This window comes from Rhinolophus sinicus, linkage group LG05, assembly GCF_036562045.2.
Source record: "Rhinolophus sinicus isolate RSC01 linkage group LG05, ASM3656204v1, whole genome shotgun sequence".
Taxonomy (NCBI): Eukaryota; Metazoa; Chordata; class Mammalia; order Chiroptera; family Rhinolophidae; genus Rhinolophus; species Rhinolophus sinicus.
In genome coordinates this window covers 138,008,488-138,023,460 of record NC_133755.1, presented here as the reverse complement: position 1 = coordinate 138,023,460, position 14,973 = coordinate 138,008,488, and the positions used below count along the sequence as shown (strand labels likewise).

The 14,973-nt window shown below is 31.7% G+C and overlaps 1 protein-coding gene across 3 annotated transcripts in view; it reads right to left on the bottom strand.

Annotated features, from left to right (window-relative positions):
* The window catches only part of AFG1L (AFG1 like ATPase), a 193,543-nt gene that overhangs the window by 102,316 nt on the left and 76,254 nt on the right, over positions 1-14,973 (bottom strand). For all 3 annotated transcript variants that reach the window (XM_019735074.2, XM_074333372.1, XM_074333371.1), the window contains exon 7: positions 8,907-8,965. In XM_019735074.2, coding sequence (XP_019590633.2) covers positions 8,907-8,965 — 59 coding nt within the window. The remainder of the gene's footprint in view (positions 1-8,906; positions 8,966-14,973) is intronic.

Here is a 14,973-nt window from a genome sequence, read left to right as displayed (position 1 = left end):
CCAAGCAACTACTAACAGAACTAAAGGGAGAAATTGACCAAAACACAATTATACTAGGGGACCTAAATACATCATTGACAGCTATGGATAGATCATCCAAACAGAAAATAAATAATGAAATAGCAGCCCTAAATGACACATTAGATGAAATGGACATAATTGACATTTATAGAGCACTTCATCCTAAAACATCAGACTATACATTCTTTTCTAGTGTACATGGAACATTCTCAAGGATAGACCATATATTGGGACATAAAATTAACCTCAGCAAATTTAAGAAGATTGAAATCATACCAAGCATATTCTCTGATCACAGGCTTTGAAATTGGATATCAACTGCAAAAAGAAAGCAGGAAAAACACACAAATACATGGAGATTAAACAACATGCTTTTAAAGAACGACTGGGTCAAAGAGGAAATTAGATGAGAGATCAAAAGATACATAGAAACAAGTGAGAATGAAAACACATCCTACCAAAATTTTGGGGATGCAGCAAAAGCAGTTTTAAGAAGGAAACTTATATCAATACAGGCCTATCTCAAGAAACAAGAAAAATCCCCAATAAATAACCTCATGTTACACCTTAAAGAACTAGAAAAAGGAGAACAAATGAAACCCAAGGTCAGCAGAAGAAAGGAAATAATAAAAATCAGAGCAGAACTAAATGAAATAGAGAACAAAACGACAATAGAAAAAAATAATGTGAGCTGGTTCTTTGATAGATTAACAAAATTGATAAACCCTTGGCTAGACTCACTAAGATAAAAAGAGAGAAGACACTAATGAACAAAATCAGAAATGAAAAAGGGGAAGTTATCACGGACACCACAGAAATACAAAGGATCATCCAAGAATACTATGAAGGACTATATGCCACCAAATTCAATAACCTAGAAGAAATGGACAAGTTCTTAGAAACATATAGCCTTCCAAGGCTGAACCATGAAGAACTGGAAAATCTAAACAGACTGATCACCAGTAATGAAATTGAATCAGTCATCCAAAACCTTCCCAAAAGCAAAAGTCCGGGACCAGATGGCTTCACTAGTGAATTCTACCAAACCTTCAAAGAGGATCTAATACCAATCCTGCTCAAACTCTTCCAAAAAATTGAAGAAGAGACAGTACTCCCTAACTCATTTTATGAGGCCAACATTACCGTGATACCTAAACCTGGTAAGGACAACACAAAAAAAGAAAACAACAGACCAATATCTCTGATGAATACAGATGCGAAAATCCTAAACAATAGCAAATCAAATACAACAATACATTAAAAAGATTATTCATCACTACCAAGTGGGGTTTATCTCAGGGGCACAAGGATGGTTCAACACACGCAAATCCATCAATGTGATACATCACATAAACAGAATAAAGGACAAAAATCATATGATTATATCAATTGATGCAGAAAAAGCATTTGACAAGATACAACATCCATTTATGATTAAAACACTTAATAAAATAGGTATAGAAGGAAAATACCTTAACATAATAAAGGCCATATATGACAAACCTTCAGTTAACCTGATAATTAACGGTGATAAACTGAAGCCCTTTGCTCTATGTTCAAGAACACGACAGGGCTGTCCCCTATCACCTCTGCTTTTCAGTATAGTGTTGGAAGTCATTGCCAGAGCAATCAGGTAAGAGAAAGAAATAAAAGGCATCCAAATTGGGAATGAAGAAGTTAAATTGTCACTCTTTGCAGATGACATGACGCTATACATAGAAAACTCTAAAGACTCCACCAAAAGGCTATTAGAAACAATCAATGAATACAGTAAAGTTGCCGGCTACAAAATCAATGTACAAAAGTCCATTGCACTCTTATGTACTAACAATGAAATCTCAGAAAAATAAATTAAAAAAAAAATTCCTTTTGCAATTGCAGCAAAATACGTAGGAATAAACTTAACCAAGGATGTGAAAGACCTATATGCTGAAAACTATAAGACATTTTGAAAAGAAATTGAAGACACAAAGAAATGGAAAGACATTCCATGCTCATGGATTGGAAGAATCAACATAGTTTAAATGGCTGTATTACCCAAAACAATATACAGATTTAATGCAATCCCCATCAAAATCCCAAAGGCATTTTTTAAAGAAATATAACAAAAAAATCATCAGATTTGTATGGAACCACAAAAAACCCCGAATAGACAAAACAATATTAAGAAAAAAGAACAATGCTGGAGGTATCACAGTCCCTGATTTTAGCTTGTACTACAGGGCAACAATAATAAAAACAGCATGGTATTGGCAGAAAAACAGACACATAGACCAATGGAATAGAATTGAGAACCCAGAAATAAAACCACATAAATATGGACAGATAATTTTTGACAAGAAGCAAAAAACATACAATGGAGAAAAGACAGCCTCTTCAATAAATGGTGCTGGCAGAATTGGAAAGCCACGTGTAAAAGAATGAAACTGGACTGCTATCTGTCACCATGTACCAAAATTAATTCAAAATGGATCAAAGACTTAAGCATAAGTCCTAAAACAATAAACTGCGTAGAAGAAAACATAGGTACTAAACTTATGGATCTTGGGTTCAAAGAGCATTTTGTGAATTTGACTCCAAAGGCAAGGGAAGTAAAAGCTAAAATAAATGAATGGGACTATATCAAACTTAAAAGCTTCTGCACAGCAAAAGAAACTATCGACAAAATAAAGAGGCAACCAACTGAATGGGAGAAGATTTTTGCAAACAGTGCCTCCGATAAAGGGCTAATATCCAAAATATACACGGAACTCATACAACTCAATAATAATAAAAAAAAAAAAAACCCAATGAAAAATGGGCAGAAGACCTGAAGAGATATTTCTCCAAAGAGAACATACAAATATCCAATAGACATATGGAAAAATGCTCAACATCACTAATCATCAGAGAAATACAAATAAACACCACAATGAGATATCACCTCACCCCAGTTAGAATAGCTATCATCAACAAGACAAATAATAACAAGTGTTGGAGAGGCTGTGGAGAAAAAGGAACCCTCATACACTGTTGTTGGGAATGCAGATTGGTGCAGCCACTATGGAAGGCAGTGTGGAGGTTCCTCAAAAAATTATAAATAGAATTACCATATGACCCAGCAATCCCTCTCCTGGGTATCTACGCAAAAAATCTGAAAACATTTATACATAAAGACAAGAGTGCTCCAATATTCATTACAGCTTTATTTACAGTGGCCAAGACATGGAAACAACCAAAATGTCCTTCGATAGATGAATGGATAAAGAAGTTGTGGTATATATACACAATGGAATACTATTCGGTGGTAAGAAAAGATGAATAGGACCATTTGTGACAACAGGGATGGATCTTGAGATTATAATGCTAAGCAAAATAAGTCAGACTGAAAATGCTGTTTGCTAATAGCCTATATAAGTTTTTGTTATTTTTTAATACTACAAGCAACAAATCACAAGTTCTTGTAGTGAATTACAAACTTGTTATCACTTGGTTTATGGAGAACATATAGGGAAAAATGGACTTTACATTGTGTTGTCCCAAAATTAATTTCTATCTTGTTTATAATCTCCTTTTATTAAAAAATAAGATAATTTGTTTTAAGACTGACTTCTGCTATATGTTTTTCTCAAATGGGCCAAAATAGAAGAGTAACTCTGGTATATGTAACTAGGCAAAATGTCATTTAATTAATATGTTACAACCTTTCTTTACAAGAGAAACTTCATATGCCCACCAAAAAAACTCCAGGAAAACCAGTCTAGTGTACACTCCAACAGGCTGACATTTTGTTACATGTGAAAAGTCTTTTAAAAGAAATTGTGGTACATTTATGCAATGGAATATTACTCTGCCATAAAAAGAATGAAATCTTACCATTTGCAACAACATAGATGGACCTAGAGTGTATTATGCTAAGTGAAATAAGTCAGACAGAAAAAGACAAATATCACATGATCTCACTTATATGTGGAACCTAAAGAACAGAATAAACATCATCCTCAATGGGGAAAAGCTAAAAGCATCCCCCTGAAGATTAGGAACAAGACAAGAATGCCCACTTGCATTCAACATAGTACTGGAAGTTCTAGCTACAGCAATCAGACAAGAAAAAGAAATAAAAGGCATCCAAACAGGAAGGGAGGAAGTAAAATTGACATTATTTGCAGACGACATGATAGTACCGTGTTTCCCTGAAAATAATACCTAGCTGGACCATCAGCTCTAATGTATGTTTTGGAGCAAAAATTAATATAAGACCTGGTCTTATATTATGTTATATAAAACCGGGTCTTATAGTATAGTAAAATGAGACCAAGTCTTATATTAATTTTTGCTCCAAAAGATGCATTAGAGCTGTTGGTCCGGCTAGGTCTTATTTTGGAGGAAACACGGTATATAGAGAGAACCCCAAAGAGTCCACCAAAAAACTATTAGAACTGATAAATGAATGTAGTAAAGTAGTAGGACACAAAATTAATATTCAGAAATCAGTTGCATCTGTATATACCAATAACAAACTATCAGAAGGAGAAATCAAGGAAATAATCCCATTTGCATTTGCTTCAAAAACAATAAAATACTTAGAAATAAATTTAACCAAGGGAGTAGAAAACCTGTATTCGGAAAATTATAAGACACTGAAGACAGAAATTAAAAGAAGATACAAATAAATGGAAACATATACCATACTCATGGATAGGACAAATTAATATAGTTAAAATTTCCATACTACCTAAGGCAATATATAGATTCAACGCAATCCCTATCAAATTACCAATGACATTTTTCACAGAACCAGAACAAATAATCATAAAATTTATATGGATCCATAAAAGAAGACCCCAAATAGACACGGCAATCTTGAGAAATACAAACAAAATTGGAGGTATCACGCTACTTGACATCAAATCATACTACAAGGCTATTGTAATAAAAACAGCATGGTATTAGCATAAAAACAGACACATAGGTCAATGGAACAGAATAAAGAGCCCCCAAATAAATCCATGCCTATGTGGTCATTTAATCGATGGCAATGGAAGCAAGAATTTACATTGGGGTAAAGACAGTCTATTTAATAAATGGTGCTGGGAAAAGTGGACACACATGCAAAAAAATGAAACTGGACCACCTTCTTATGCCACATACAAAAATAAATTCAAAATGGATTAAAGACTTAAATGTAAGACCCAAAATCATAAAACTCCTAGAAGAAAATACAGGAAGTAAATTCGCAGACATTACCTTTAGTACTAATTTTACTGATATATAGCCTCGGGCAAGGGAAGCAAAAGAAAAAATAAACATGTGGGACTATATCAAACTAAAAAGTTTTTTTACAGCAAAGGAAACCTTCAATAAAACAAAAAGACATCCTACTGAATAGAAGATGTTTGCCAGTGATACATCTGATAAGAGGTTAATATCCAAAATTTGTTTTAAAAAAAACTCATACAACTCAGCACCAAAAAAAACCAAACAACCCAATTAAAAAATTGGCAGAGGACATGAAGAGACATTTCTCTAAAGAGGACATACAGATGGCAAACAGACATATGAAAAGATGCTCAATGTCACTAATCATTAGAGAAATGCAAATATAAACTACAATGAGATACCACCTCACTCATAGTAGAATGGCTATCACCAATAAATCAATAAACAACAAGTGTTGGCGAGGATGTAGAGAAAAGAGAACCCTTGTGCACTGTTGGTGGTATTGCAGATTGATGCTGCCACTACGGGAAACAATATGGAGGTTCTTTAAAAAATTGAAAATGGAACTACCTTATGATCCAGCAATTCCATTCCTGGGTATTTATGCAAAGAAATCCAAAACACTAATTCAAAAAAATATGCACCCCTTGGTTTATTGCAGCGTTATTCACAATAGCTAAGATATGGAAACAACTGAAATGCCAATCGATAAGACGACTGGATAAAAAAACTGTGGTACATTTATACAATGGAGTTTTACTCGAGCATAAAAAAGAATGAAATCTTAGCATTTGCAACGACATGGATGGACCTAGAGAATATGATGCTAAGTGAAATAAGTTACGTCAAACTGAGAAAGACAAATACCATATGATCTCACTTTCATGTGGAATCTAAAGAACAAAATAAATGAGCAAACAAAACAGATATAGACTCGGAGATACAGAGAAAAAAACTGATGGTTTCTAGATGGTAGAAGGGGAGGGATGGGAGAGAAGGTGAAGGGATTAGAAAATACAAATTAGTAGTCACAATATAGTCACAGGGATATGAAATACAATATGGGGAATATAATCAATAATGTTGTAAAGATTATGTTGGGTACCATATGGGTACTGGACTTATCGGGGGATCACTTCATGGATTGTGTGGATGTCTGACCACTGCACTATACACCTGAGGTTGAAGTAGAATAATATTGAATGTAAACTATAATTAAACATGTGTGTGTGTGTGTGTGTGTATATATATATATATATATATATATATATATATATATATATATATAGTCACGGGATGTAAAGTACAGCATAGGGAATATAGTCAATGGTATTGTAACAGCTATATACAATGCCAGAAGGGTAGTAGACTGGGCAGGGGTTATCACTTTGTGAGTGGTATAAATGTCTATTACATTGTTTGTACAACTGAAGCTAATATAAACAAATAAATAAATAAACAAGTAACAGAATAAATGGACAAACAAATCAGAAATAGACTTATAGACAAAGAACAAACTGATGGTTGCTAGATGGGAGAGGGTTGGGGGGAATGGGTGAAAAAGGTGAAGGGATTAGGAAGCACAAATTGGTAGTTACAAAATAGTCACGGGGATGTGAAGTGCAGGATGGGAATATAGTCAAAAATATTTAAAACTGTGTATGGTGTTAGATGGGTGCTGGGCTTGACAGGGAGAACACTTTGTAAGTTATATGGATGCCTGGCCACTGTGCTATATACCTGAAACTAATATAAACTAGTATTGAATTTAAATACACACACACACACACACACACACACACACACACACACACACACACACAGTCACGGGATGTGAAATACAGAAATACAGCATAAGGAATATAATCAGGGGTATTATAATAGCTATCCACAGTGTCAGATGGGTAGTAGATTATTGGGGGTTATCACTTTGTGAGAGGTATAAATGTCTAATCATTATGCTGTTTTGTATACCTGGAATTAATTTTTTAAAAGTATTTGCAATACATGAGACATTTTAGATCTTTTCTCATCCAATCTGGTATTTAATTTGCTGGGAATTTCAGTTCATGTTTAATTTCAAACTGTGTATTATTTATCTCAACCTTGTTTGATTCCAAATTTGGATTATTCATCAATTTGGTTTTCCTTCCTCAAAAAAAAAAATATTAAGGGTGAAAAAAGGAAAAAAAATTAAATTCAATTTGGTCAATTTAGTTGCCTATTACACATTGAAGTTTAACAAATTACTGGCCAAAAAAGAAGGTTTGGGATTAAAACACAGTACAGCTACTAAGTTCTCTGAGAAACTTTTAACTTGTTTCATTCTGTGAAACTTCTGTCTTTATATTTTGTGTATTTTTTGCTATGTGAAGATACTATTTTTATCACCTATTTTTCTTAGTTTTCCTGTTTATATTTGAGCATCTATGTATATCATTTTACTTTGGATTCCTGGCATGGAGAAAACACTGCAAATCTACCTTCTCCCCAAATGCAAAACATGAATATAAAGGGGGAAAAAATTACTAACAGCATAATTTTCAAAATGTAATTTTCCCTACATCTATAAATATCTCAGAGAAATGAAAATCCTCTGGGAACCTAAAATTGGTCAAGGAAACAGATGTTAGAATTCTCCTAAGTATAGGACAGGGAATAAAGTTTCACACCAACAACTGCAACTAAAGTATATTTCAAAAAGATTGTCTGACTATCTTTAGAATATTTGAAGATAAAATATTTTTAACTTCTTCTTGGTAAGAATTTTTGAGGTTTGGGGATTTTTAAAAATACAACTTTATCTTTTCTTCAGATATGTTATTATGGACTCGGAAAAATTATATACCTAAGAATTATGGGAATTATATTTTGGCACATAATTATGCTTCTTTTCAGTACTTAACACATTTTGCTTTCTGTTATAGGTATTTATGTGCATAGTGTATGCCCAACTAGTTAAGTGACTTACAAGCAAAAAAACATATAGTCTTTCATGATTATTTAATCCATTATGCTCAATGTAGCGCTCTGCACATAGTAGCTTCTCAATAAATACTGGTAAAATGTGGAATTATTGAATAATCATGTAAAAATTTACTTGAAATAACAGTGAAGAGGAAGGCTATTTTATTCTTAATCATATTGTAACGAAGACTATTTTAAACTCTATGCAGTGATGATACACACAAATATTTAAAATATTTATGTGCCTCAACTTGACATAATTTCATGATAACTTGATGGCAATCACATTTAAATATATTAGAATATTTTTGCAATAATGATACTCTAGAATAGCAACTTTAATAGCTGGGGAAACATGTTAATGGCCATTAACCTGATGGAAACAGGGAATATTAAACATTTTTTCAGAAATCAATGTATAAGTTTAAACATTCCACTATAATATTTATGAGCAAACTACCAATTAAAATTTATAAAATGTAAGCTATCAAATGTTTCAGTTAGGCAATAATTTAGACTATATTTTGTAATTTTTCCTGTGAACACATTAATGAACACTATATAAAAAAAGATTATTTTCTCCTTTCGTGTCTTTGGCTATTACAATTGAAATATCAAAATGAATTCTGCTGGAATGCCATCTTATACCATGACAATCTTATAGAAGCCCTGATTATCAATCAGTATATTAGTCAGTGAAAACAAGTCATTTTTCTTACCTTCAGGACAGCTATGAATGGTACAAAGTTAGCTCTTTGGAGTCCATTTTTATAGAGATCTGAAAGAAAAAATTGTTATTAGCTTTTTACTTAACCTAAATCATATTAGCTTATATTTTAGTGTGACAAATAAAGCTTTCTACTGATAAAATAGATAAAGGAGCAAAATAGAAGAAATATAACCAGGATTGGTTCTATTCTGTTACTACACAAAATTTATTATCTTCTTAATAAGAGAAAACATCAACAATCACAGAAAGATCAAAAGGCATTCAATCAAATTAGTTTTAAAGTACAATAAAAAGCAATTTAAAAATTTGGAAGATACCACAAATGATCCTAAATAATAACCCAACATAAGAAAATGATATATTTAAAAGTGTTTAATATTTGAACATATAGAATTCTGGGAAAGGAGTCATAGTCTCTTTTTCTTAACATATGATACAAGTTCTCAGTACACAATTAAAAGTGTGTAATGAGATTAGCCTTTTAAGAAAACACAGCAATAGAACTGTTCATGTATTTGTATCAAAATTATATATTTGGCATTAAGGTAAATGACATTAAAACCAATTTGCTTTAAAAGAAATTATCTCAAAATCAAAACTCCATTCTTAATAGGCCACAAATTTAATACAATTATATATCATAAACAGGTAGTATTTATTGCCTTAAAATAGTGTTTTATACATACATATGTGTCACAGTGTATGTTCATACACAGGTACACATATATTATCAAGAGAAAACAGGTGGAAAGGGGCAACAAATTTTAAGTTTTGCATATTTTTCTTTAAAAATGGAGACTTCGGATATTCTCTCAAGAGGTTGAAGTTTTATTACATATAAAATATTCCGTTTAAAAGTCAACTCTATACAGTAATGAGATTTTTAAAAATAAAGTATTTATAAAAATGAGAACAGTATAAAGTTTTCTAAATAATAAAAAACACAAATTAGCTTGTGTGTCTCAATTTTTCTTAAAGTATCATATTATGGGACTCTGTCTATATTTCTATGTTTAAAGAAAATTTGATAACTAAGAAAGAATTCAACCGCCACATTTACTTACAGAAATAAAATATCATTAGGAAACATTTATTCTCTTTAGAAAAATATTCATCATACATCATTATAGTGAAGAAAGTATTTGCATAAGCTCTTTGGTTAATTAAGCACTAGAGGCTTTAATTGTTATTTAAATTTTTTATTTAGGTATATTATAAAAGATAATAAAGCTGACCAGGCTGTAAGTATTTCAAAATTCAAAATTAAATGTTTTCTTTCCTATAATCAATACCTTGAATGATTAAAATAGGGGAAATGTAGGGTTTCAAGTTAGGTATTTTCACTTTCGTAATTACCAAGTTGCTGGGAAAGAAAAAATGTTGATACCTGATAAGAGTTGACCAGCCATGGAGGGGGTGGGGATGGGGGAGAAGGTAAAAGGATTAGAAAGTAAAATTAGTAATCACAATATAGTCACAGGGATATGAAATACAGTTTGGGTAACATAATCAATAAAGTTGTAAAGATTTTATAGGAGGTCAGATGGGCACTTGTCTTATTAGGGAGACAACTTCATGGGCTGTGTAAATGTCTGACACCTGAAGCTGAAGCTGAATAATATTGAATGTCAACTATAATTAAATATACATATATATATATATATATATATATATATATATATATATATATATATATATATATATATAAATAGTCACAGGATGTGGAGTACAGCATAGGGAATAGAGTCAACTGAACTGTAACAGCTATATACGATGTCAGAGGGGTTGTAGATTGTGGCGGGGAGTACCACTTTGTGAGGGGTATAAATGTCTAACTATCACATTGTTTTGTACACCTGATACTAATAAAAAATAAATAAAATAAAATACCCTGTCCTTTATTCATAATAACTATTCATGACAGCTAAGAACTGCAACTTTGTTTATAATAGCCAAAAACTGCAAGCAATCCAAAAGTCCAACAGGTGAATGGATAAACTGGCATATCTGTACAATGAAATACTACTCAGAAATAAAAAGGATAAACTATTCATACACATAACAAAATAGATGAATCTCAAAATAATTATGCAGTAAAAAAAAAGTCAAACCAAAAAAAAAAAGAAAGAAATGAGCATACTGTGTGATTCCATTTATATAAAACTAGAAAAAAGCCAACCAATCTATAGTAACAGAAAGAAAATCAGCGGCTGCCTATAAAAGGGGGATGTGGGGCAGGGATGGGAGAGAAAGATGAAAAAAGGGATGAGGAAAGTTTGGGGTGCAATGGAAATGTTCATTATATTGTTTGTGGTGGTGATTTTACAGATATATATATATATACACATGCTTCAATATTTAATTTTTTATTATTATTGGGGAATATTGGGGAACAGTGTGTTTTTCCAGGATGTCAAGTCGTTGTTTTTTTCAATCTAGTTGAAGCTCAGCTCCAAGCCAAGTCGTTGTTTCCAATCTAATAGTGGAGGGCACAGCTCACTGGCCCATGTGGGACTTGAACCGGCGACCTTGGTGTTCTGAGCACCACGCTCCATCCACTGAGCCAACCAGCCGCCCGTATGCTTCAATATTTTTTAAACTGTATCCTTTAAATTGTATGTCAATTATGACTCAACAAGTTCTTTTAAATTTTATTGGGTTCACTGACACATAATGCGATACATTAGATAATGTATTATAGAATTGTACACTTAAAACCTATGTAGTTTTGTTGACCATTGTCACTCCGATAAATTTTAAGTAAAAAATGTATATTATTGTCTTAAAAAAATTATTGGGGAAGAATATACAACATTAGTGAATATCAAAGAACACGACGTTATAGAATTAAAATTAAGATATTACACGAATGAAAGTTCACCTGTGTTAAGGTAACCTTTTAGACTCATGGAGTAATGTCTCTTTAATGGGCATATAAGGCTCTGAGATGTAACTTAACAAGCATGTTCCTTTTCGTAGGTTAATGGCAAAGAGAGATGTAAAGGCCCACTTGTAATATTCTTGATTAAAAGATTTCCACTCATCAGCAAAGTTAAAGTAGAATAACAATGCCTTTAAGTGTTCAAGATTTAACTTTTTAAAGGGTTAACTTAAAAAAAAAAAACAGCCTTTACAAGTATGTATAGTTCAAACTTTATGCTCTGAAAAGTATTTTCTAAACAAAATTCTAAACATAATTCAATTGTCTTGAAAACCTTTAAGTTTTCATAGGACACTTAAGTGAAAAAGGACTGTACTCATTAAATTGAAGAGGTTCTTTTGCAATTCAAATAATATGCTAATTATCAATGCAATAGATCCATCTCCTGAAATGTGATTTAGCTACCAAAAAATTTTAATATTGGTTGCTTAATATTATTTTTCTTAGACGTAAAGATTTTATAATACATTTATATCAACGTTTGTCATTATTTACTAAACACTATTCAAAAATTCAACATAAGTTCTTGCCTACAATTTTTAAATTATCTCTGAACAGAGCTAAATGAGCACTTGATATATAAGATAGAATACTGGAATTATGGGACATTCATTTTTTTGAGACTGGTGTAAGGACCTCTACATTCTCCACAGTGAATAACTGTAATAATACTTACAAGATGAAATATATGCAAAGAGGATTTTTAAAGTAATTACAAGGAACTACAGAAATACTTTGGAGATGCACATGGATATGCAGATCTTTTCTTTAAAAACCCAAGTGTCAAAACCAACAGGGTGAATAACATTTATTTATACAAATACATATTGGTTTAGAGTAAGGAAAACTTTTAAGACAGGTAATTAAAAGGAGCTTTCTTATAAATGAACATAAAATAATTATATAACTTTATGAAACCAATGTGATTTATCCTTCCAGGAGATTCTTCTTTTATAGAAGGTATAGATTAAAAGAAAATGGTACCTTTAGAGAATTTAAACAGCAACAGTTACTTAGTTTATTTTTTTTTAATTAATTGGAGTTCAAACAGTATTTTACTAAATGTGTAGATAATATAGTTAATTAAATGTTCCCATTTGATGGTATATTATAGTTTTATATTCAATTCAACATACATTCATAAATTCCTACTATGTGTCTACATTGAAATGAGTGATAAAGACAAAAGACAAATAAAAGGAGGAACTAAGATTTACAGGATGTCTGCTAAGATCCAGGTAATATGCTGGGCACTGTACACAAATCATTATAACCCTACAACGCAAATATTTCTAACTACATTTTCCAGATAAACTAATATTCAGAGTTTTTAAAATAATTTGGGGAATCCCTAGACAGTAATTGGTATACCTAGGATAAAGTCAATAATGTTAAAGTTTAATAGGATAAAGTTTAATAATGTTAAAAATTGTAGACTTTTCCAGAACTATATTGCAACCTGTTGGGCTTATCACAGCTGACAGACACAACCAGACCATACCTATGATAGTAAGTAAAAAAACACACACACACAGTACAAGTATAATACACAGAGCAAGAAGCTAGTCATTTTGATAGGGGTGGGGGTTCAAAGGCAGCTTTACAAAGGCAGCAACAGGACCAGAAAAGTGGGTGAATATGAGACTTTTAAAATTATTATCGAAACTTCTTTAAAAGATAACTATTTAAAACAAAATTAATAATAATATATTGTGGGATTTATAACATATTTAGAAGTAAAATGTATAAAAACAATAGCACAAAGACTGCAAGGAGAGAAATGGGTATATACTGGCCTAACGTTCTTACACTATACTTCAAGTGGTATGTCACTTGAAGGTAAACTGTGGTCAATTAAAGATATATCCTATAATCCCTGAAGGAGACCATAAAACCTTTTCTAAAACCTCATAAAAATAAAATTATAGAGTACACATTCTTTTGTGTATGGCTTCTTTAACTCAGCCTAATGTTTCTGAAATTCATTCATGTTGTTACATGCCCATTACTTTTGATTGTGAACAATATTCAATTTTATAGAATAGGCCAGTTTGTTTATCCATCTTCCAATTGATAAATATCTGAGTTGTTTCTAGTTATTGGCTATTGTAAATAAAGCTGCTGTGACCATTTTTGTACAAGACTTTTTTCCAAAGTATGTCTTACACTTTACATCCCATCCAGTGTCTGAGAGTTCTAGTTACTTCACATCCTCATAAATATTTGGTTTTTCAAGTCTTTTAAATTTTAGTTTTTGTGGTGGGTATATAGCATGATGTTTCATTGTGCTTTTAATTTGCATTTACCTGATAACTATTGAAGAAAGGCATTTTTGCATGTACCTACTAGCCAAAAGAAGTGCCTTTTCAAAATTGGGCCCAATTGTTATTGGGTTGTTTGTCTTTCTATTATTGACTTTTAGGGTTTCTTTATATATTCTGGATACCATCCCTTTGTCAAATATATGATTTACAAATCTTTTCTCCCAGTCTATGCTTTGCCTATTCATTTTATTAAGGTGCTTTTGGAGCAGCAGAAGTTTTAAATTTTTGTTAAAGTCTAATTTATCAATTTTTATTTATGGTATTTCTTTCCGTGACTTGTCTAAGAAACCTTTGCCTACCACCAAATCATTAGTCTCCATTGATTAATTGTTCTATCCTTATGCCAGTACCATACATCTTAATCATTGTAGCTTTATCATAAGACTTAAAATCAGCTATTGTTTGTCCTTCAAATTTGTTGTCCTTTTTAAAGATTGTTTTGCTCATTCAAGGTACTTTTCATTTCCATATAAAGTTTAGAATCAACTTGTTAATTTCTGTCCCCCCCCAAAAAAAGCATGCTGGGGTTATGACTGTGATTGCACTGAATCTATAGATCAATTTGCAAAGAAGTGACCTTTTTACAATACTGAATGCTTCAATACAAGAAATATATCGTTCCATTTATTTAGATCTTCTTAGTTTCTCCCAGCAATATTTTGTATTTTTCAGTGAAGCAGTATTACAGATTTTCTGCTAAATTTATTTCTAATTTATATTTTTGATGCTATTGTAAAAAGTTGTTTTATATCATTTTCTAATTATTTGCTACAAATATACAAAATATCATT